Source organism: Gossypium hirsutum, chromosome D12 (assembly GCF_007990345.1).
Source record: "Gossypium hirsutum isolate 1008001.06 chromosome D12, Gossypium_hirsutum_v2.1, whole genome shotgun sequence".
Lineage (NCBI taxonomy): Eukaryota > Viridiplantae > Streptophyta > Magnoliopsida > Malvales > Malvaceae > Gossypium > Gossypium hirsutum.
This window is the reverse complement of record NC_053448.1, coordinates 59189869-59211554: the sequence shown is the minus strand read 5'-3', so window position 1 is coordinate 59211554 and position 21686 is coordinate 59189869. Positions and strand designations below refer to the sequence as shown.

At 33.4% G+C, this 21686-nt stretch overlaps 5 protein-coding genes and 1 long non-coding RNA gene across 6 annotated transcripts; 4 read left to right on the top strand and 2 right to left on the bottom strand.

Moving 5' to 3' along the window:
* The first annotated feature begins 587 nt into the window (after nt 1-587).
* On the top strand, nt 588-2607 carry LOC107947076 (uncharacterized). The gene is made up of 2 exons (XR_001697051.2): nt 588-1637; nt 1784-2607. It is a non-coding gene; the product is annotated as an uncharacterized lncRNA (long non-coding RNA).
* Nucleotides 2608-6661: 4054 nt separating this feature from the next.
* On the top strand, nt 6662-9440 carry LOC107947072 (uncharacterized). The gene is made up of 7 exons (XM_016881622.2): nt 6662-7502; nt 7580-7746; nt 7853-7955; nt 8116-8232; nt 8322-8492; nt 8733-8856; nt 8935-9440. The coding sequence occupies exons 1-7, from the start codon at nt 7233-7235 to the stop codon at nt 9099-9101; spliced, it is 1119 nt and encodes a 372-aa protein (XP_016737111.2). The 5' UTR covers nt 6662-7232; the 3' UTR covers nt 9102-9440.
* LOC107947073 (uncharacterized) lies at nt 8684-9898 on the bottom strand. Its single transcript, XM_016881623.2, has 3 exons — nt 9582-9898; nt 9252-9384; nt 8684-9164 (listed from the first exon to the last, which is right to left on the bottom strand). Exons 1-3 carry the CDS (start codon nt 9740-9742, stop codon nt 9108-9110), a joined length of 351 nt encoding a protein of 116 aa, XP_016737112.1. The 5' UTR covers nt 9743-9898; the 3' UTR covers nt 8684-9107.
* A 732-nt stretch (nt 9899-10630) lies between these two features.
* On the bottom strand, nt 10631-14636 carry LOC107947070 (uncharacterized protein At5g41620). Its single transcript, XM_016881620.2, has 3 exons — nt 13725-14636; nt 12960-13085; nt 10631-12331 (listed from the first exon to the last, which is right to left on the bottom strand). Exons 1-3 carry the CDS (start codon nt 14157-14159, stop codon nt 10835-10837), a joined length of 2058 nt encoding a protein of 685 aa, XP_016737109.2. The 5' UTR covers nt 14160-14636; the 3' UTR covers nt 10631-10834.
* Nucleotides 14637-17459: 2823 nt separating this feature from the next.
* On the top strand, nt 17460-18902 carry LOC107947071 (translation initiation factor IF-1, chloroplastic). The gene is made up of 2 exons (XM_016881621.2): nt 17460-17733; nt 18159-18902. The coding sequence occupies exons 1-2, from the start codon at nt 17645-17647 to the stop codon at nt 18517-18519; spliced, it is 450 nt and encodes a 149-aa protein (XP_016737110.1). The 5' UTR covers nt 17460-17644; the 3' UTR covers nt 18520-18902.
* Nucleotides 18903-20356: 1454 nt separating this feature from the next.
* Nucleotides 20357-21162, top strand: LOC107947666 (dirigent protein 5). The gene has a single exon (XM_016882246.2). The coding sequence runs from the start codon at nt 20417-20419 to the stop codon at nt 20969-20971; it is 555 nt and encodes a 184-aa protein (XP_016737735.2). The 5' UTR covers nt 20357-20416; the 3' UTR covers nt 20972-21162.
* The last annotated feature ends 524 nt before the right edge of the window (nt 21163-21686 follow it).

The window sequence follows — 21686 nt, the reverse complement described above, 5'->3', positions numbered from 1 at the left end:
GCATGAATATTATTGGCAGTACGGGAGAATGTGAGTTTAGGTACACTGAAACGTATTATCCTCCTATTTAAATGTTAGGGGGACTATAAGTAGTTCTAAGTATTATATAAAAAAGAACAGATATGATTAGAACTTATGAGATTATTAAAAAAGATATTTATGTTTGTAAGTAGATAAATAATCATCTAATACAACTAACTCAAATCATGTTAAATTAAACTTAAACTTTGATAATTAAAGGTTAAATGCTTCAAGTTGCTTTTGGAAATTTGTAATTGAAATTAAACTTTAATAATTAAATATTTTATTTTTAAAAATTTAATTTATTTACCTTTCAAATTTTAAAATTAAAATTCGATTATTAACTCGGACTAATTTTTTTATTAAATTTACTAATGTAATATTTTATTTGATATTTATAAAAATAACATTAAAATAAACTTAATAATTGAACTTAAAAAATAGAAAATTTTAAATTTAAATATATTAACTTATATTTTTTAATAGTAAAATCAAAAGAAACGAGCATAGAAAAAAATTTTTAAAAAAATCTGATTTAATACCAACGCTTCAAACATATCTTAAATGTAATTAAGACTTCAAACAACTTCAAATCTCAAAATCTAAAAGCTAACTCCAACTTTCTCAAAGAAACAGATTACACCCTAGTTTGAACAGAGCCCTTTCTTTATTAGCTTATATAATGGCGTATCCTTCCACTTACGGATCCACCATAGCTGCTATAGCCCGAGTTTGCTTGTCATAATAGAAATAAACTAAGGAAGAAAAAAGCTCTCCACTCTCGCCTTTTTCTTCTTCGAGTCTCTCTCTTTGACTGGCCTTTGTGCAAAGATCTTCCTTTTTTAAACAGTCGCTTTCTTTACTCTCCCTTTCCCTTCTTTCTCTTAATTGCTAAAGCAGCTTCCACTTCCACTCACTTTAACCCATGATCCATTTCAACCTGTCACAGTGGAGAGCAATTTGTATGGCTAATTTCCATCTCACCTATTCTTTTTTGTTTGGGGTTCTCTAGTCTAGAGTTGCATGACATGAGAGACATGGCTCTTTTTTTTTTTCAGTTCACAGGTGTTTATATATGTTGTTGTGTTATTTTGTTATAAAGCTTTGTGATTGATGATCTGATAGGTAAGAGAGAGCTTTCTTCAGTCCACTCATGGGATGGGGATGGGGTTTAATTAGCTGCCGACTCATTCATCCAAATACTGTGTTACAAAACCCAGTAAATGAGTGAATGATGCGGGAGACAAATTGAATCCTAATCTTCCTGTGCTTGGACTGAAGGGAGCTCCCTCCCTCCTTTGCTATTATTTTATTTAATCCTTTTCATGATTTTCTATTTTTATTTCCTCACATCACGATTTTATCAACACCCCAAACGCTACTTTTCTCAAGGTTTTTCATGACAGCCACTGCGAGGTAATGTTGGAATCATGATCATCATCCTTAACTTTAACTGTAACTTATTCGTTTGTTGTTCATGGACATTTACATAGATATTCTCAACTTCTTAATGGCGGTGGCTTCTCATTCTTTGTCTGTACTACGAAAGGAAGCATTGTTTTTGCTCTTAAAGGAAATTGTGCAGCAGTTTCCTCACTCTAGGGCTGAGATTTCAGGTTTGTACTCTTTAAAGAACAGTGTTTTTTACCGAAAGGAGTCTCTTTTATGTGAGGTAACTATGAAGTAACTAGCCAACTAGATGTTGTGTTTGGTTCTTCAAATTGGCTGCTGGTTTTTAAATCTCTGAATGATTTTGAAGCAGCTCTCGAGAACTTGGAGTCCAGATATTTTTAGGGTTTTACTGTGAAGCTGCTGTTGCAGACTTTCTTGTTTAAAGCTCCCACCTAAAAAAGGCAACCATATGGGAGGCGAAGCTCTCATAAAGGACACGCTCCACGAAAAAGCCTTCTTGGGTCTTGCTCTCTTACTGCAACAAGTTCCTAGACATGTCTGTTTACCCTTCCAGTTCATGTGCAATTACACAAATATCCTTTCAGGCGTCTTAAAGTTTTGGGTCCAAGATTTGCAGAAATATGGAAAACTTGTAATTTGTTCTAAGCTTTGTTTGTTTGTTTTTTTTTGTTCAACTAGCTCTTGGGGTTGCTGGTAAAACCAGTCAGAAGGGCATAATCCCAGTTTTGTTTTCCTTGCTGCCCTGAAAAAAACACACATGCATTCAACCAGGCATAATTGAAGCAACAACATCAATGACTGCCGAGAACTCTCAACCAGCTTTTCCTTTGCTAGAGAAACTGTTGATGATAAAATATCAGAGTCAAGGGTAACATTAAATATAGGATTGTTCAGTTTGTAGTTCTCTTGCCAAAAATGTACTGCGGACTGAGTTGAGCATATACACTACGAATTTTTGCTGTATGTATTGAATGGGATGCTGAGGTTTCTAGGGCCTAGGGCGATTGTAACTATGATCTTTACGATTCCATAGCAAATTTTCATCATTGTAGTGAGTGTAATTGTGTACAACAGAAGACTCTTTCAGTAGTATTTCGGGGTAAATTATATACGATGTAAAGCAATACTAAATCAGCCAATTAGCTAAATGAAAGGCTACAGAATATTAATTTATAAGCTGAATTCACTGCCTGTGATGTTCCCTCGTACAGAAAATGGAAGCTTTTGCAAAAGGAAATAAATGGCGATTACCGGTTAGGTCATCCCCGAAGCTAATGGACGTACGAAGCAGATTTCTTCTTCAGTTACGTCATGTTTTAGATGTGTTTATTTTATGGTTTTTGTAAGTAATAAGTTATAAATCTAGTCTGCTGATTGTGCAGTGTTTATACAAACTTTCAAATTGGCTGAGAAAACTTGAGCCCACTTTCCATGAAACCCTATTTTAACATGGGGTTTTTCTGTTCTTTTCCTTGTTATGGGTTCTATCGTCTTGGTGCTTACCCTGCAAAGGACACCAGTGAGTTCCCAAGATGGGGAAGTCACAATGGCTTCGATCAAATTTAGTTATTTTTTCATTAAAAAGGTTCCAACTTCAAATTTTAATAAATGCATATTGATCAACTTTATCTCATATGGATTATCATTTGGTAAAGATATGTATTAAAATTTATTTATATTTTATGTTCAAAATAAATTAATGTGGACTCATATATCACAAATAGATATGCTGTGCTGAATCCATAATGCGAAGTTTAATTTTTGCACCATCTTTAACCAACACAAATGTGACATGGTTTTTTGTCATTATCGTATCATAATTATAATCAGATGGAATCATAATTTCCACGTGCTGGTTTCTTAATGGTCCCTCGAGCTGGAAATATTTTTATTATGATTTAAAGAAAAAAGGATGCTCAAAGTCGGGTGTTTATGATAACAAGGATGTGAGATGTTTTGTATTTTAGTTTGGTGTGTGATTAAATGACTGGGGCCTGGATGTTCCAACCCGTTAGGAAAAAGGTTGAGTGTGTTGACTGTTGATGAACTGTATCCATTAGTTTCTTTAATCAGATCTCCAACATCACCCATTTTTTTATAAATATAACTATATGCATATGGATGAAACTAATGCCAAACAAAATGGAGGTGAATACACACACACATATATATATAGCATCTTTGATATATCAAATTAAAACTTTTTGGACATAACTTGTAGGTAGGCCAGGATTCTTCTGAATAAAGATGCACGTTGCTGTACAATATTCTATTGTAGTGTAGAAGGAACAAATAAATACAGGTGATGCTAAGAAATTTGTTTGATTATCAAAATAATAAGTTACAAAAAATTTGTGTTTGCTTAAATTTTATTTTTTTTGGTGAAAGATTATTAAATTTTAAGAGATATGCAAGGGTCAAGGTTACTACACACTTCCTTGCTTTGGCCCTTTCCTCAAATTGTTTATAACATATCCATACCTCTCCTTTCTTTTATATAATATATATTTTTGATTTATCAACGTATCTACTGGAGTGAGCTTAGTAACTAATTCTCCGTATTCTACATGCTTATTAAAGGGTAGATGCTAGTCATGAGTTTTAAAGTTGCTCCATACTCAGGGCAAGGATTGAACCTTTGTCCATTGGTTAATGTAGGAGAGATCATTACCATCTCATCTAACTCCCGTGGTTAAAAAAGAGGGGTACAACACAAGGACTTCCAAGGAGGTCACCTATCCTAGCAATACTCTTGTCCAAGCACGCTTAATTCTAGAGTTCTGATGGGATCGATATCTATATCTATATCTATATATATATTTAAGGGATTTTCAAAAAAAATCTATATCTGTATCTAGATAATTTATCGGTGTGTTTAGGCATCACCAGAGTCTTAATAATGAGATGGAAGTATAATTACTAGGGTAGTAATTAATTACACCCTCTTGTAATTGTAAGAATTTGTACTTTTCCAGATGCTTTTGACTGACTGACAAAGTGTGATTGTATCATAACTTTTTATGTCGTGTTTGATAGTACAAATTGTAATTATTTAATCACATATATTATTTTTTAATATTAATTACTATAAAAAATAATTAATAATGCTTGAGAAAAAAAAGGTCAAAACAAGTAACAAAATTAAAATCAAATCATCTTATCTAATACATTAGTCCAAAAAGGTAGCCGATAATATGATTACAAATCAAAGCAACAAAATAATAAACATAAGGTATAATCTCTAACATTTCTATATTTTGTTAAGTTATTCCCTATGTAATATTTAACATGTAGTTATTAACCTGTTAGTCCCTAACTAATTTCTTCATCATCTATACTTTTTAAAGTACGGTTCATCCTTATTTCGCCTACGAATGGAGTTATAAAGTAGGCAACATGCTAGCACGATATAACCTTGTTTATTTTTATCGGTAGTGTTGTTAATGTGAGAAATAGTTTTTAAGAACAACAGATGTCCTCTCAAGTACATATTGAAACTTTAAACATCTCAAATCAAAGAGTTTGCGAGCCATATTTAGTGCTTGTGTTTGCTTTATTCTTTCAAATGGTATTGTAGCCCATGATAGAGTGTAAGAAAACTCTTTTCTATTTGCGTAATCAACTTTGTGAATTACAAGATGTAATTTTTAACCTGTTTTAAGATATTTCTCAAATATCATTTCTTTAAACTTTAGAATATGAGCCACAAACAAACTTCATAGTCCTTTGATTATAGCAGTTTTTATAAACCTAATTTGAATGATTTATGTTTCAGTATTAAATATCAAATCAATTTTATACATTTTTTTATAATATTTTGATTACTATTATTCCACACAAATTATATAAGAAATAATATAAAAATTTATAATATAATCATTATAAACCTAATTTGCTTTTTACATGAAATGTTTGAACTTGTGTGCCCCATAACAAACCATTTTTATCCGAGAATAAAATACATAACTAAATAATGAAATATATGTCTTGAAATTAAAATTAAATATTTTTTATTATTGTATAAAATAATTGTTTAAACTTTGAAAAATCACAGGGTAATTGTTTGTAATTACTCATGTAATTTAGCTATTTCAAAAGAATTGGAAAGTATAATTGGATCCACCAATTACACTGGTTATACAAATAATTATACCTAAATTCAAACATAAGTGAATTATAGTTATCAAACATATTTAAATGGTTTTATTTTTGAATAAAACATATAGTCTAAAAAAGAGTATACGTATGGAAATTAAAGTTGTGTTTTAGCATGGATGAAAGGAACTTTCATTTATTAGACGAAAATTCTGTACTATAAAAAGAAGAAAAAAGGTTTTCAATGTTATTATTTCAACTTTTGCTAACTTTAGGAGTCAAAAAGATAATACAGAAAGATATGAAATTGTCCAAAGAATCTGCACTTTTTGATAGAAAAACATTAGATATCCAATTGTTAGTCAAGATTATTAATCTTTTGTGATTCACCTTCGATATTTCCAAGTACCCTTTGATTGCATTAACATGCAAAAGTTTGATTAAATATAATTATATTTTCTTTCGCTTTATGATAATTAAGATCTGGAAAGATATATTGCTTCCATAACAATGCACCTTAAATGCCGAATACCCAAACTCCTGTAACTCCTTTTTCTTCTTAGGGAGCTTTTCCTTGTATTTGATTTTTAATTTTTTACGCTTGCACCAATACTGCTTAATCAGAGATACGTATGTATTGTTGGTATCTAGTATAGTTGCTTATAACTTTTCATCATTCATATTATTATTTTTTGTATTTATCATTAAGAATTTTTAATATTTTATTTATGCATGTAGGTATTTGTACTCAATACATGAGACAGACTTAATAGACTCATTCCACATGTGACGGGCGGCTACCCTACATCTTATAGGGCGTGGCATTGTCCATGGCATAGTCTCAGTGGACTATGTGTATTTTTCATTAAAACATTATTATTTTGTTACCTCTTGTTCAATTAGAACTCTTATGATTTTTCTCTATAAATAAAGACTATGGGCTAGCATTGCTACTTTGTCAATTTACAATGAGATCTATTTTTGTTACTCCATTGATCTATAATAAAACTCATTTAACAAATAAATTCTATCTCTTGTAAGTGCTCTACTTAAGTTTCTAGGGGAAAATTAATAGTTTTCCTTGTGTGCAATTGATTCGTGAATTTAGAGGTCAATCTCTGTGTATAACAAAATGATTGATATATTGAATATGGGAGTTAAGACATGACAACATTCAAACAAGGAAAAGGAACCTCGGTGCACATAATGAGACCTTCAAACAAGAAATGATGGAGAAAATAATTCAAAAGAGGACTGAAATACATTTTGAACCCTTTAATTTCATGTACTAGGTGTACATTATAACTGGTGCAATGGCCCATAAACTTGATATTTTCAAATTACAATTTCCATGGGGAATGCAGAACCAGCCCCCTAAGGCCCACACCACCTCATTTGTCAATTCACAGCATGCCATGCCAGTCTCCTCTTTTGTTTATTCACTCATTCTAAGTTCCATTCAATCAAAAACCATAAAATAACCTGATTACGCACTGGATATCATTCAAATCCAACTAGCACCTGCCAACCAATGAGTGCAGCCCAAAAAAGAGAATCCAATAGTCATTTTCAAGGTTTAGGGCCCTTGGAAAGCGTAATGAACCAATGGGGCTTTAGCACAACAGTATTCTGGTCATGAAAAAGGGATAAGATATACCTTTATTGTGAAAGACTTGAGCCACACAAGGTTTGGGAACTCAAGCATGGAAGGTAAACTGCTGGAGATGTTTGAAGTTGGGCCCTGTGAAGATGACTACCAGCTGGGTTTTCTCATAGGTCAAAGGTTTTGCAATCAAATAAGAAGCAGGTTGGCTGGGGACCTCATTCTTCAAAACCAGCTCCTTCCTTTTGCTCGAACACCGCATGCACAACCGCTACTCAAAGCACTCTCAGAAACAAACCAGAAGAAGTTCCCAAGATATTGGGCAGAGCTTTTAGGGACTGCAGACGGAAGTGGTGTGCCGGTTCTTGATGTAGTTATCACAAACTGTTAATTTCATCAATATACTGTTCTATTGAATATAATCACATTCTACTCCTTCATCTGCAGATAATACTTGTCAACTTCAGAAAGGAGATACTCCCATTCATTTCAAAAACAACAATGAATTCAAATGCTGATACTACAGATGACTGTTCTGATGTTCTCATTGTTGGTGATTCAATGGCAGTAGCAGCTCATAACGAGGATGCAAACGTTGCTCTAGTAGGCCACACGTATGCTTTTTTTTCATGAATACTGTTCAGATTCTAGGAAAGAGTGCAATATGTACGATAAATCAATATCCCGTAACATGCATACATGTCTATGACGGGTTTGCAGCTATTTGATCAAGGGAAAACTATCAAATGGATTATCCTTCATAGCTTACACATATGCAGGAGAGCTTCCAAGTTGTGCTTTTGGACTTAACAGTCAAGGACTGGTAAAATTTCTTTCATACATCTGAAATCTGTACAGGACCATCTTATCCTAAAAAGAGTGCTAAAACAGAAGGCCAAAATATGAACCTCACCATATGTAGATGCCTTCAAAAGGAGTATTATATCAAAAGAAATCTAATATTCCCTTCATACATACCTTAGGCATTCACACTGAATTCAGTACCTCCAGTTGAAGATGAGATTGTACCAGCTGGCATTGGAAGGAACTTTGTCTCTAGAGACCTTCTGGAAGCAACTAGTACTGCAGACGCATTAGCTGTAAGACCCTCTAACGTTTGTTTACTGTATCTGATGAAATTTAAGATCAGCCTGATCATTTAAGGTACTGATAGCCGGATTAACCTCAGAGAATACGTTCATCAGAAGTCTCTGTGGGACACAGTTACAATTTAATCGATATACAGAAGCGTATGATCTTGAATGTAGAAACTGCATCAAAATCGCGAGTTTCAGTTCATGAGGTTGGAACGACACCATTTTTCCATGCAAACATGTATCTCCATCTTCAGGTTCAACAGGTAAACAATAGAACACGTAACAGAAGGAATAAAGGTACCTGGCCACCACTGTAATTGTAAGCCGAGTGTGACATTCAGCATGATAGAGCTGATACTCTCTTACGGCTAGATTCATAAGTGGCTACTGGCTGAATCTCAAAATTTATTATCACATATATTCTTGTTATTTAGCACAGTCCCAATCAATTATATAGCTTAATTCCATTACATTGAAGCTGAAACCAATGTTTTGCAATAAAGGTACATGATGAAAACTCAATAAGCAGGCAAAAAAGAGCAGCTGTTCTACCACAAGGATCAAAAACCGATTTCTTGTCTCTTCTAGGAGATACAGAAGATACAAAATACCCCATCTACATGACAGGTAAAAATTGAAGGATGGAAATGAAGAGCAGCTTCTGTTCAATTGTAATTAACTTACCTTTATTGGTATTACTTTCAGGTCCAACTCTTTACACACTCTGCACGACTGTCATTGATTTGGATGAAAGAACACTTACAATAATTGAAGGAAACCCAAAGTATGGAAAAGTTTCGCATGTCTTCTCAATGTCTTCAAACGAGTTAAACCTCAAATTGGTCAACCATGCTGAAGGGACTCATCTCTAGAACATGTTATGCTGGTTCATAGAGGCCAACCATGTGACCGTCAATGCAACGCAAGGCAGCAACCTAAAAATAGCGAACAAATTCAGCCTCGCACCTTCAGTTCACAATCAAGCTAAGGCTAAGCATAAGAATGGCCAAGGAAGGCAATACCTTGCCATGGATTTCATATTTGATGGGACCATCTAGTTCAGCTCCTAATGCCATTAATTTTGTTACTGTACTATTAATGTCATTCACTGTGAATGATAAAACTGAAGAGCAACCGTTCTGCATCGCATTATCACTGTCAAACAAAACTCACTCAGATTTATATATTTTCAACTCAAAATTTCCCCTTTATTTTCCATTAGAAAAGCTAAGTAAATCTGGGACTAGCCACAATCCAATTTATTTTTGTGTATTTTTCATTAAAAGTTCAAAATCATCAGAGAAATTTATCGAAACTTCCATGAAAGGGAAAGCAAAATGTAAAAGTAGTACCAAGGGGATTGCATGAGAGCAAGTTTGAGAGGACCAGACTGGAGCTCGGCCCACCGAAGCGTGCAGACGTTGACGGAGAAGTCAAGCCCTTGTGAGTAGAACTTTGCCGCCTTGGGAACGTCTTTGTGGAGTTGGAGTAACCACCTAAACGACGCCGCCATCTCCCTCCCTCCTTCCTTCCTTCCTTCCAGTTCACTCGCTCATTCTCCGTGCGATTGCTAGCAATTTGGGTTGTTTTTTTCCTAAATGATGCCCGTTTGCAGCTGCTCAGCCCAAAACATCCATTTCAATGCTATATTGTATATTCCATTTTGAGTTTCCCTAAGGCCCAACACCCCACTGAACAAGATGGAAAACAGCATTTCCCCAATGCCTTGGAGTTAAAAAAAAGGGTTAAAATATGCTATAAGTCCTTGTACTCTTCAAAAATTGAAATTTAGTCTTAATACTTTTATTTTCAAGAATTTAATCCCTATGCTTTTTAGATTTCAAAGTCTAGGTCCAACACTATTTTTTTCTTTATTAATTTCAGGTTCATTACAACATTTTTTTAGTTGCAAGGCTATCAAGTGAGTTTTTTTTTATTTCAAAATGTCGCACCAATAAATTTAACAAAAGCAAATTAATAGTATTAACAACTAGATTTAAATTTTAAAATTATAGAAGTAGAGGAATTAAATTCTTGAAAATAAAAATATAATGACTAAATTTCAAATCTTCGAACAGTGCAAAGACTTATGGTGTATTTAACAAAAAAATATTATCTCATTTATATTTAAACATGTTAATATTAATTTTGATTTCAACTCGAAAATTCAATTTAATTGATTCCAACATGAATTTGTAATAAACAAACCCATAAAATCCAAGGTCCTAATCAGAAGGAAACCGAAATAACATGAACAATATTCACACGAAATAAACAGATGCACAAATTTCTAGTTTTCTAATTATTCTTTTACCTTTATTGTACCTTAAAGCTATGCATCAATCGATGATTGGAAAATTTTAATGCAATTGATTACTTTGGAAGGGGCACAAATTTCATCTGATTTGTAACTATACTGTGATATTATTAACTACTCAAATATACAGACGTAAAACAAAATTTTCCAGAATTACAGACTGCAACAACCGTGGCTAGTATTCATAGAAAACACAATGTTGAACTGAAAAATAAACGCAGAACATCCAGTCCTGTGAGTCAGAGCGAGTTCTTCAGCTTGATTGTTCAAGTGAAAGAACCCTTTGAGCTATGACTTGCCCTTGAATATTTTAAAACGAGAACGTTGTCCTTTGGACCTTGCTTCAAGAAGCTTTGCCTTCAAGGTATTATCCTTCATTGCTGGAGGTAGCTTCGTAGAGGACTCCGGCACGTCCAGATCTGGGGGTGTGAATTTCGTCATCCATTGCCGCACTGGACTAGGCTGGTTCTTCAACAGAGGGTAACTACTAGAAGCCTCACCGCTGTTGTTTTCCACATTTATGTTCCTACCTTCCGTCAATGCTATATGATTTCTTATCAAGTTGTCCATTACGTAATTTGAGCTTATTCCATGTATCTCATCAAGCTTATTCTTTCTTCCCTTGTAGCCATATTGAGCAGCTTCATCGTTTTCAAGTTTTTGCGATATTGTTGCTTCAGTGGTGTTCCCTACACCGATAATTTCCTGTCCTGAATCTTCCAATTGGGACTTTTTATTTCCGTTATTCATGGCTCTGGCCATCTTTTCTTCAAACTTAACTTGTAAGCTGGACGGATGCCGGCTTTTAATCTTCTCATCAGATGAAACTTTTTTCTCGCTGTAATGGGTTAGAGCTTCATCTTCATGTGATTTCAGGTCAACACTACTTGGTTCGTTCAGCTCAAAACAATTTGAATCACTGCTAGCAGAATCTTCCTCGTCAAGAACATCTTTACCTACAGTTACAGCCTCATTTAAAGGAACAGATTCAAGTGACTTCCTGCGATCCTTTTGTGACAAATAATCTGTGCGCTTAGAAACAGAAGTACCAATCAATTTAGCTTGAAGGAAGGTCTCTATTTCAAAGCCTAATCTGTCTATGGCCGGATTCTGTTCAGCAAAACCAGACTGAGCTTCTTCTAGCTTCATCTGCATCCGCTCATCAAGCCATGATTCAGATATATGAAGAATCAAATGATCATGGTCAGCCACTCCCGTCCATTCTTCATCAGATTTCTGTCTTAGAGTATGCACCTCTTGTTCGTAGCTTTTTATTCCCCTAGCAAACTCATCACAAAGATCTTCCAAAAGCTTCCTTGATTTCCTTTCCCTTTCAAGGTCTTTCAAGGCATTAGAAAGAGAAGCTTTGGCCTCGGACAATTCCCGAGCTAACTTCCGATGTAGATTCTCAGATCGGTTTCTTAACTTTCTTTCATCTTCTAGTTCATCCCTCACCGACTGAACAGCAGCATGAACCCGATCCTGTTCCTTACTCTTCCTAACCAATTTGTCTTCAGCAATCTGCTTCATCAAATTATCAATTTCGTGTCGACCTGCTTGCTGGTCTCGAAGCAACTCTTTGATCCTAACACGGGCATGATCTAGTTCCATCTTCAATGCTTTTATCAGTGAGATGTTGGATACATGTTGTTCTTCCAGACTCCAAATACGGTTTAGTACTTTTAGCAGTTCTGTAGATGTTTTGAGATTATAGTGAGACTCACCGATTCTTCCCCTAAAATCTAAGGAACTGCTAGGTGTGACTGCAGGATTATAAGGTGCCACCTGAGAAAGGAGGCAATGCATGTCAAAACTATAGATGGACAGGGAAGCAAAAACCAAGTGGGAAAAACAACCTACTAATAAGCAAACAATATATGCAATGATTCCTAAGGAGGATGCTATTTGAGAAAGCCATTCCCGTCATTCAATTTCAGCACTGTTGCTCCCTAAGATAGCATGCTATGCTATATATTTCTATGACTGGAACAAAACATGAAATATAAGTAAAAAAGTAATTAAGACACCACCAACACCCAACTATGCTATTTATCAAGTTAGAACCTAAATAACATAAATAGTTAAATTTGATTCAGGGACCAAAGGGCAATAGTTGGACTAAACCGAGATGAATCAACTTGATCACATGGCTCAAGCTTGCCCTCATACGCTGGACTCCTAACTATCTATCATTCTTCCCTTAGCTCTAAGTAGGAATTCTCTTCGGTTTGCTTGGGGGACTTTGTGACTATGTTTCTTAGATAAGTAGATATATTGTGACTATGGCAGCATTTGCTGCATCTTGGATAATAAAATCTTCATTTTATCCCAAAAGGAAAACAAAACCACCTTTCCTATTCTGCACTTATTCTACAGAGAGTATCACTTTCAGTGGGAAGAAAAGAAAATCTACCTCCATTGAACTGCCATAGCTTGACGGCGATACAGGCTGTAGGGCCTGGTTATTTTTTTCAAACGATCGATGGTGTTTCATCAGTGTTTGAGCAATATGTCTCCTCAAACCGCTTGCACTCTCTGGCTGATATAAGAAACAAAATAGCAAAATCAGTGATAGAAGGCATTGTTACCAGCTCTGATAACCTCCATAACTTATTCTTATAGAAAGACATTGTCTCTTGAAGCCACCAAAGACTGGATTAAATCAACTAATAATTTGATGGATCATCTATTCCGTAATAAATATCAATTAAATGATTCTCACTCATAATGAACCAACTTTTTTTCATATCTACGCTACACTTGACAAATCTTTTTTTTTTCCTCTAAATCAAACATAAATAAAGGGCATTAGAAACATAAAATCTAACCTAACAAACAAGAGACACTCTATAGACCAAAAAGCCATGGTCAAGACTTAGGCATCAAACTACCAATATGGATAATATGAAGACAGAAAAACAGAAAATGTAGTTTTATAAAACTTAAACTGTAAACATCATCTCAGCCCAGTTAACCAAAAAAAGAACAAAAAAAAGAACAAACCATGTCATCATTTACCAAATTCCAGACCCGAAGTTCCAAATCAATCAACATCAATCTCACCAACTAACAGATTAAAAAAACCCTTTAAAAAAGAAAATTAACATACGAGTACAAAAATACACATACACAACTTACGGAACCAAAAAAAAAAAAAGAAGAGGAGGAATTGCAATACCTGATCAGGGTCAGAACTGGGACAAGGATCATCCAAGAACTGAGAAAAATCGATGGCTTTGTTCTTGAGAAGACTGTTGCGGTGGTGGCGTTGGTGGTAGCGACCATTAGTGTTGTTAAGACCACCTCTATGCATTTTGGGTTGACTATGATGATGATGATGATGATGATGAAGGTATTGATGAAACTCCCACAAGGAAGCCGCTAACTTTCTGGCAGAAACAGCGGCAGGAGGATGAGGAAAGATGTAGCTCTGATGTGAGAGAGCCTGAGGCTGAGGCTGAGGCTGAGGGTCGTAAAGTTTCCAAGAAGGGCATGGAGTACAGGGCCCCTCTGTTTTGCTATTCCCTACCAATAATATCCTCCGACTCAACTTTTCACACAAATTTTCCTCCTTTTCTGCTAACCCTTCTTCACTTTTTTCTTCCCTTTTCATTTCTCTCTCTACCGCTCTCTTTCTCCTTACCTTTCAAAAGTGTTCTATATTAAAATTATTTTCTTTTTTCCTTTTTGGCCTCTGGGTCTAGTTTCTATTTTCTAGAGTGAAATTTTGGGGTTTTTTTTTTTACTCTGATTTTGGGTTCTTCTTTCTCAAGAGAATTAGCACAGTGATTGATCTACCATGGAAGCATGGGCAAACAGAAAAAGTTTTGAACTTTGGGAATTTTGTTGGATTACCTGTCAAGCATTTAGTTTGGCCACCCGCCAAATTGTAATTTGCACGAAGCTTGTAGTAAATTAGAATAAAAAGCTTTGATTGATTCTCCCCTTGTAATTTACAGAATAGGTAAACAAATTCCATATAGTGTTTACATTTGGATTTTTATTGACAAAACAAATACTGATAATTTCGAATAGAAATCTACATCATTATTTCTATTATGAATTTTAATGATGTCGAAGGGGATAGATAACCATGGTGACTTTTATAGACCAATAATATATCATTGCCAGTTTGCCATTTGCCATTTGCCAACCTTGACTTCTTGCATTTTGCACTTACAGCTGAGTGATTTAATTATATTTACACTATCGTTAAAATATGTCCTTGGGAATTATTAATAATGGTACATTTGTTGGTGTGGTATTAAAAAATTAATATTGTAATGAGTTTGAATTTAATAAAATAATTTTAATTGTATTAATAGTTTAATTTAATTTTAAAATCTAAAAAATAGAAAAATTAAATTTTAAAAAAATACAAAGATTAAATTTCAAATTTATAAATAGTACAGAAACTTATAGTATATTTTATAATTTTAAAAAAAATGAATGCATTACTATATAATTATATTTCGAGATTAAAAAATATCTTTAACCATTTTTTTAATGAAACTTTCGCTCCATATTAAAAGTATAAGAGATTTTAAATCCGAATTCATCTTAAATAAATTAGTGAATCCAAAATTAAGCTGATGGATAAAGAATTTAATATTTATTAAATAATATATTGTATTCAATTCTTATAAATAGAAAAAATAACAATAAACAATCTACTATTAAAATAAATTTTAATATGACTTCCAAAATATGGCAAAGGAAAAGAAAAAAATATAAAAACATCAAATTTAGAAATAAATGCATAAATTAGGAAAGGTCTAGTATAAACTTTTGTACCATACTACACTCTAATTACATACCTACCTAATTTGCGGGACCAAAATTAAATGGAACAAGGATTGTCATGGTTAATAATGTAATCATAATACAGTAAAAACATGGATTTTTACATAATTTTTTTTGTGAATTTTTCATAATTTAAAAGAATATATAGCAAATTAGCAATAGTGGAACCTAAAATTTTTTAAGGTGAAATTAAATTTTATATTTTTAAGATAGTAAAAATATGATTTTGATATTAATAGTCTATATCTTTATAATTTTTTATCATTTTGAGGGGGTAAAAATATAATTTTATCATTACTAATTTATAATTTTATAAATTATAAAGAGGTACACTCTCTCCATTCAAATTTCAGTTGCCATCAAGCATTTATTACAAGAGAGTAAATTATAAGGGCTGTGAATCCTAACCGGATCATAAGCTAAATTCCTATTTCAAAGAAACATTACAATATTTGGGAATAAGTGAGAAGATTGCATAAGATTCTCAAAAGTAATGGAAGCTTGTTATTAGAATCCAAAATAAAATGTTGCTAATGAAGAGAATGTAAAACTCCGGAGCCAAGCTTTAAGGTGGAGACTTCAAGTAGTAAGGATGAGTAAATTAACGCGTTAACTCCAACAATTACACATTAAAAGACAAAGAACAAAAAATCATGTGAGGGTTAATCTTTAGAGTCAGCTCGAGAAGAGGGGTCCATGTTGATGAGTGTGTTGAGATGGCCTAGCTAGAGGAGAGTGAGGGCTTATGTAGTAAAGGTGTGCTTTAGCTTCATGTCCAATTTTTTATTAAAATAAAGTTAAAGACTAAACACTTGCAAAATAACATAAAAATTCTATTATTTAAATTTTTTTTATAACTTTTTAATAAGCTTTAATACTTTTTTTTAAAAATAATATTCTTACCATTCTAATTATATATATACAATTTTTATAGTTTATTGTAATTATTTAAAAGTTTTAATATTTTTATAATTTTTTTAAAAGTTTTCATCAAGTTTCAATAATTTTTATAATATTTTAATAGTTTTTTTAAAATAAACTTAGATGCTAAAACAACCCTTCATTAAATAATTTTAAAAACCAATTAAACCATTATAAAATATTTTAAAATCAGTTAAATTTTATATATATCATTTTCATGTCAACCACCATCTTAACATTTAAAAACCCATTAAAAATAGTAAAAAAACCCTAAAAATTTCACATTTTCTCTCAAAGTCGTTGCTTCTTTTTTGTTGTCTAACTCGTCTTTTTCTCTCCCACTCTCTCTCTCTCTCTCCTTTCTCCTCATTTACTCTCTTTCTTTTCTCTTTTTTTAATTTGCATATATATATTGCAAGTATTTTTACTATCTTCACGAGTTGTGATAGGTAGATGGTGGTTTCTATCATCGCCTTGCAAGTATTTTTACTATCTTCACGAGTTGTGATAGATAGATGACGGTTTCTATCATCGCCAAAACTCCACTCATCACCAACAGTTTCTCTTGAAAAGTAGGTGGCTCTTCATCGACTTTTTAATCTATTTTTGTTTTAAAAATATTTCAAAATAATAAATGATTTCACGAGTCGGTTTGGACTCGTAAGTTTTATAATTTTTTTTGTTTGTTTTTCATTATTTAATAAATATTCACTTTTATTCACTCTAGTAGGTACTTTGAGAAATAAAAAACAAATAAATATTCACTTTTAGAAGTTTTTGTCTGATTTTGTAGTATTTTTTTAAGTATTACTTATGCATGTACTTTTGCTTTTGCAAGTGATTCTAGGAATAATTTTGTTGTCGTCCTCTCCAGTTTGGTAAATGCTCGATTCTCATGCCGATTTTTGTTTATTGCTTGGGATCATCCAGAGCTGATTTTCTTATCGTATTAAGTGCTTGCAATTACTCTAATATGTCGTACTTGAGTTATGACAGATACAATTATTAACGTGCCATAATATTCTATTGATACTAAATCTGAAATTTTCGTTATATTGATAGACCTTTTCATTTGCCGTTTACGATTGAAATTTATTAATTAAGTTACTTACAGTGAAGCGTTTAATTAATTTTGCGGGGGATTCTTTTGCATTTTGGTCAAAAAGAAAATCTTTGTAAGAGGCGATATTTTTAGATCAAAAGAAATAAAAATATGTATGTCGTTGACAAGTTGACTTATCGGGTAGCGTAACTTAAAAACCATACGCCTTGCCACACTGAATAACTTTAATCGGATAACACCAGTTGTTTGGGTGGGAGGATTGAAACCCAATCCATTCCCGCTTTACAGTGTGAGCTTAGGGTTTCGCGATTATGGCTTCCCTCTGCTCCAACCTTCACACCCCTCTCTCCTTTCCGCTTCTTCCTCGACAACAGAAGGTTCCCAGTTGCTTCTTCGTCAAGTAGGTCATTCATTATATGTTACTTCTTTTCTAATTATTTTTATTTCCGTTTTAAATTTTTTCTTCACTGTCTATATTACTAATGAGTTCTTCCGTATACATATAGGTTTGATTTAGTTCTGAATTTCGTTTTCTTTTGTGTTTGCGCTCTTCCAGTTTTTTTGTTAATCAGTAATTCAATATAATAATTAAGTGTTAATGCTGAGAAAAAAAAAGTGTTAATTTGTGTGAAGTTTGTCTTTTTAATCTAAATCCAGATTGAACCTTATGGTTTTTAAGCATTTGTCTGGTGATTGATGAAACTGATGCCTTGGGCAGCCTTTTTGTCAACAAGGATGATGCAATTTCTAATATTTGATTCTTGAAATACTGTTTGGAAATAATGAAAATCTAACACTTTAAAAATCCCATTCTTCAATTTTCAGTAGCAAGGTAAATTTCAATCAGAGAAAGGTGACAACCACGAGAATGATAACTTGCAAGAAAGCGAGCTCAAGGGGTCCTGACAGTGACAGGGTAGTCAAAAATAAGTTTGAAAAAACTGTGGCGAAGCAGGGAGACAAAAAATTTGTTCATGAAGGCTTAATTACCGAGTCGCTTCCCAATGGTATGTTTCGAGTTCTTTTGGACAATAAGGATTTAATTCTAGGCTATCTTTCGGGAAAGATTCGGAAGAATTTCGTACGTGTATTGCCTGGAGACAGAGTTCGAGTTGAATTGAGTCCTTATGATTCAACCAAGGGGCGCATAGTTTATAGACTTCGTAACAAGGATCCAAGTGGATAGCAGGGTAGATTTCCGTGATGTCTATGCTGTTGTTAATATTCACTAGGTATTAAGTTGAGGAACCTTCAACTATGAAAACAGGGCTGTGTGGAGTATATGAGAAAAAAGCAATTCCATATCATTCGAGAAGCACCTGTTGCAATTGAAATTGGTTCATCATGCTAAACTTCAAAGCCGATGAAAATCAGAGGATTAGTATGGTGAGTTTCTTAGTAACATGGCATTAGATTTTGGACAAGTATTTGCCTTCTCTAGGAGTTTGGCTGATTTAGAGATTGGTGAGAACTATTCTTGTTTTGTATCCTTAATTTTGTCAGTTGTTTTATGATCATTATCAACCTTTCTTTGAATTTTGTTTTAATGAATTTATTTTTTTGTTTGAATTCATTTGCATGTATACTTTCTAATTGGCAACTTTTCATGTACAATGTACATCATAAAGAAAATTTATTGCACATGGGAGTACTTTTCAACCTGGATTTGAGTTTGCCTCACTGAAAGGCAAAATGCTTGAGGAACTTCTTGAATTTAAAGAAAACGTAGTAGAACTGTTAACTATGCTAAAGGATTGAATTCGGTGGAAATAAAGTTTTTTGTTTTTTTTGGTATATTTCATGTCTGTTTAATAATCTATGTTCGGGATTTGTGTTGTCCTTCTCAACAATGTCATCACCAAGGTTCAAACATGCGTTTTCTCACTAGGAGTGTCTTACCATTGCTCTCAACACTTGTCGGTAAATAATTTCCAATAAGCTTTCTCACAAATAGGATAAAGAAAATGAAACTATGTTGTTTTCAGTTATACTGAAAGCTGGTGATCAGTGATACCACCAAGCATGCTTTTGGTGTCCTTTTGCTGCCCGTGGGAGATTTAGTGGCATTTGATTACGTAGCTGCATTCTATGCATAGGACTGGTTTATGTGGATGATATAAATTTTCAGACCAATGCAACATACCTGGAATCACTTGAGAAAGCCATAGCTCGTCGGTGGTGGAATCCAGCTTAGCTATTAGCAAAGTGAACATACCAACAAATGAGAACGGAATCAATCCGGCCCAACTCAAGATTGTCAACTCATCGAGGGAAGCCAGATTTCAACAAGTCTGATATAGTACTGCTGATTTAAGTCCATCTAAGTACAGGTCTCGACTTAAGTTTCGTTTCGGGCTCGCATTATGTTTGATTCATCATGACCAAAATTTCAGATCATATCTTCTCAAGGGATAAAAGCCTAGCTCTTTTTCGTCGAAAAGAGCAAAGAGAGTTGGGTTTGAATTCCAAACTTATCGAATGTCATCTTTCATCTTTTAAAGATGTATAGTAGCCCAATTAGTCTATAACTGGTGGGTTTTTAATGTTGAAAGAACACTAATAGTTGTTGTTTTGCACAATAAACTTAGTGGATTTCACTTATCGAAGAAGACTCTAGGAGTTGTTAAATTGCAAATAATAGTACGTAATATGTTTTAGAAAGGAGACGTAAGAAAGATTAAATAAATGTTAATGGGAGTTGGAGAGCAACCAAATCAGCTACTTTACATTATTGCAAATTGCTCTGATATGAACTTACACTTCAATAGTAGAAGCAGGATAATCGTTGCTTGCAATCATTTCCTCTTTCTATTCAGCTCTACTTAACTACTACTGTCATTTCCTTATTCAAATCTCAACTAATCTGAAATGACCACGATTACTTTCCATTATTGCAAATGGGACTGATATGGGCTTGCGCTCAAATAGGAGAAGCAGGATTATCATTGCTTGCGCAATCATTCTCTAGGAAAGCATAGTTTCCACCACGTGTATGTGTATGTGTTTGTCTATATATAGACATGGAGAGAGAGCTGGTTTCATCAAACAAAAGCATCAATTAAGCAATCTTTGAATCAGATATCATGAGATCTCCTGTAGTGAAATCATGTTGTGTTCTTTTCTTAATCCTGTTTCTGTCCCGACACTACTCAGTTTCAGCTACCAAAAAGATACTGAATCCCAAAAAACCATGCAAAAGGTTTATCCTCTACTACCACGACATCCTCTTCGACGGCAATGACGTGGCTAACGCAACGTCCGCCGCAACAGCTAATGCGACCAAGCTCGGTAACACCGACTTTGGGAAGCTCGTGGTATTCGATGATCCCATGACAAAAGACCAGCATCTCCTCTCTCATCCCGTTGCAAGGGCACAAGGGTTCTACTTCTATGATATGAAAACTACCTACAATGCTTGGTTTGCTTACACTTTGGTGTTTAACTCGAGTGATTACAAGGGAACCCTAAACATTATGGGGGCGGATATGATGAGGGAGAAGGCGAGAGATCTGTCAATTGTAGGGGGGACCGGTGATTTCTTCATGACTAGAGGTATTGTTACATTTCAGACCGATACTCAAGAGGGTACCAAATATTTTCGCCTTAAAATGGATATTAAGTTGTATGAATGCTATTAAACTATATGCAGACTTGCTTAGCCATGGTCTTTTTATTGTTTGATGTATTTGGATATAATTTGTGCATGCTTTGTATACTTATATATGTATATATGCATGCATGTATGTAAGTGTGTGCATGGTACCAAATAATTTGCAATCTCGATGAACTTTGAGGTTTTAAAGATGTAATCATTTTCTTTTATTGAATATATCATTTTAACTGTATTTAAGTAATAAAAACAATCAATAATAAACATTTTTAAATAAAATAAAAAATTGTGGCATGAAAAGAAAATATTTTGTAATAATGAATATAAGTGGAGTGATAACAAAATTGTATTTAATATTATTGAACAGATATTTGCTTTTTATTATTTTTTAATTTAAAGATGATATAAAAATATGAAAAGATAAAAGTGACATTATAATAACATTAATTATAATTTAAAAGAATTTTAATAATTTCATAATTGAATTTGTGACCTAATTAAAGATGACATCAACTCAATAAAATACTTAAATAATTGTATAAATTATTTCAAAATATATAAAATGATAATCAAAATAGAATTTCAGACAACAAACAAGTTCATTATGTCTTGGTCTCTATTATTTATTTTTATAAAATTACTAATTACTCCAAATATTAAAATATTATTTTAAACAAACATAATTTAATTAAATATGAATCATAAAGATTATTAAACCATACTTGGGTTTAGGGTGAACCCAT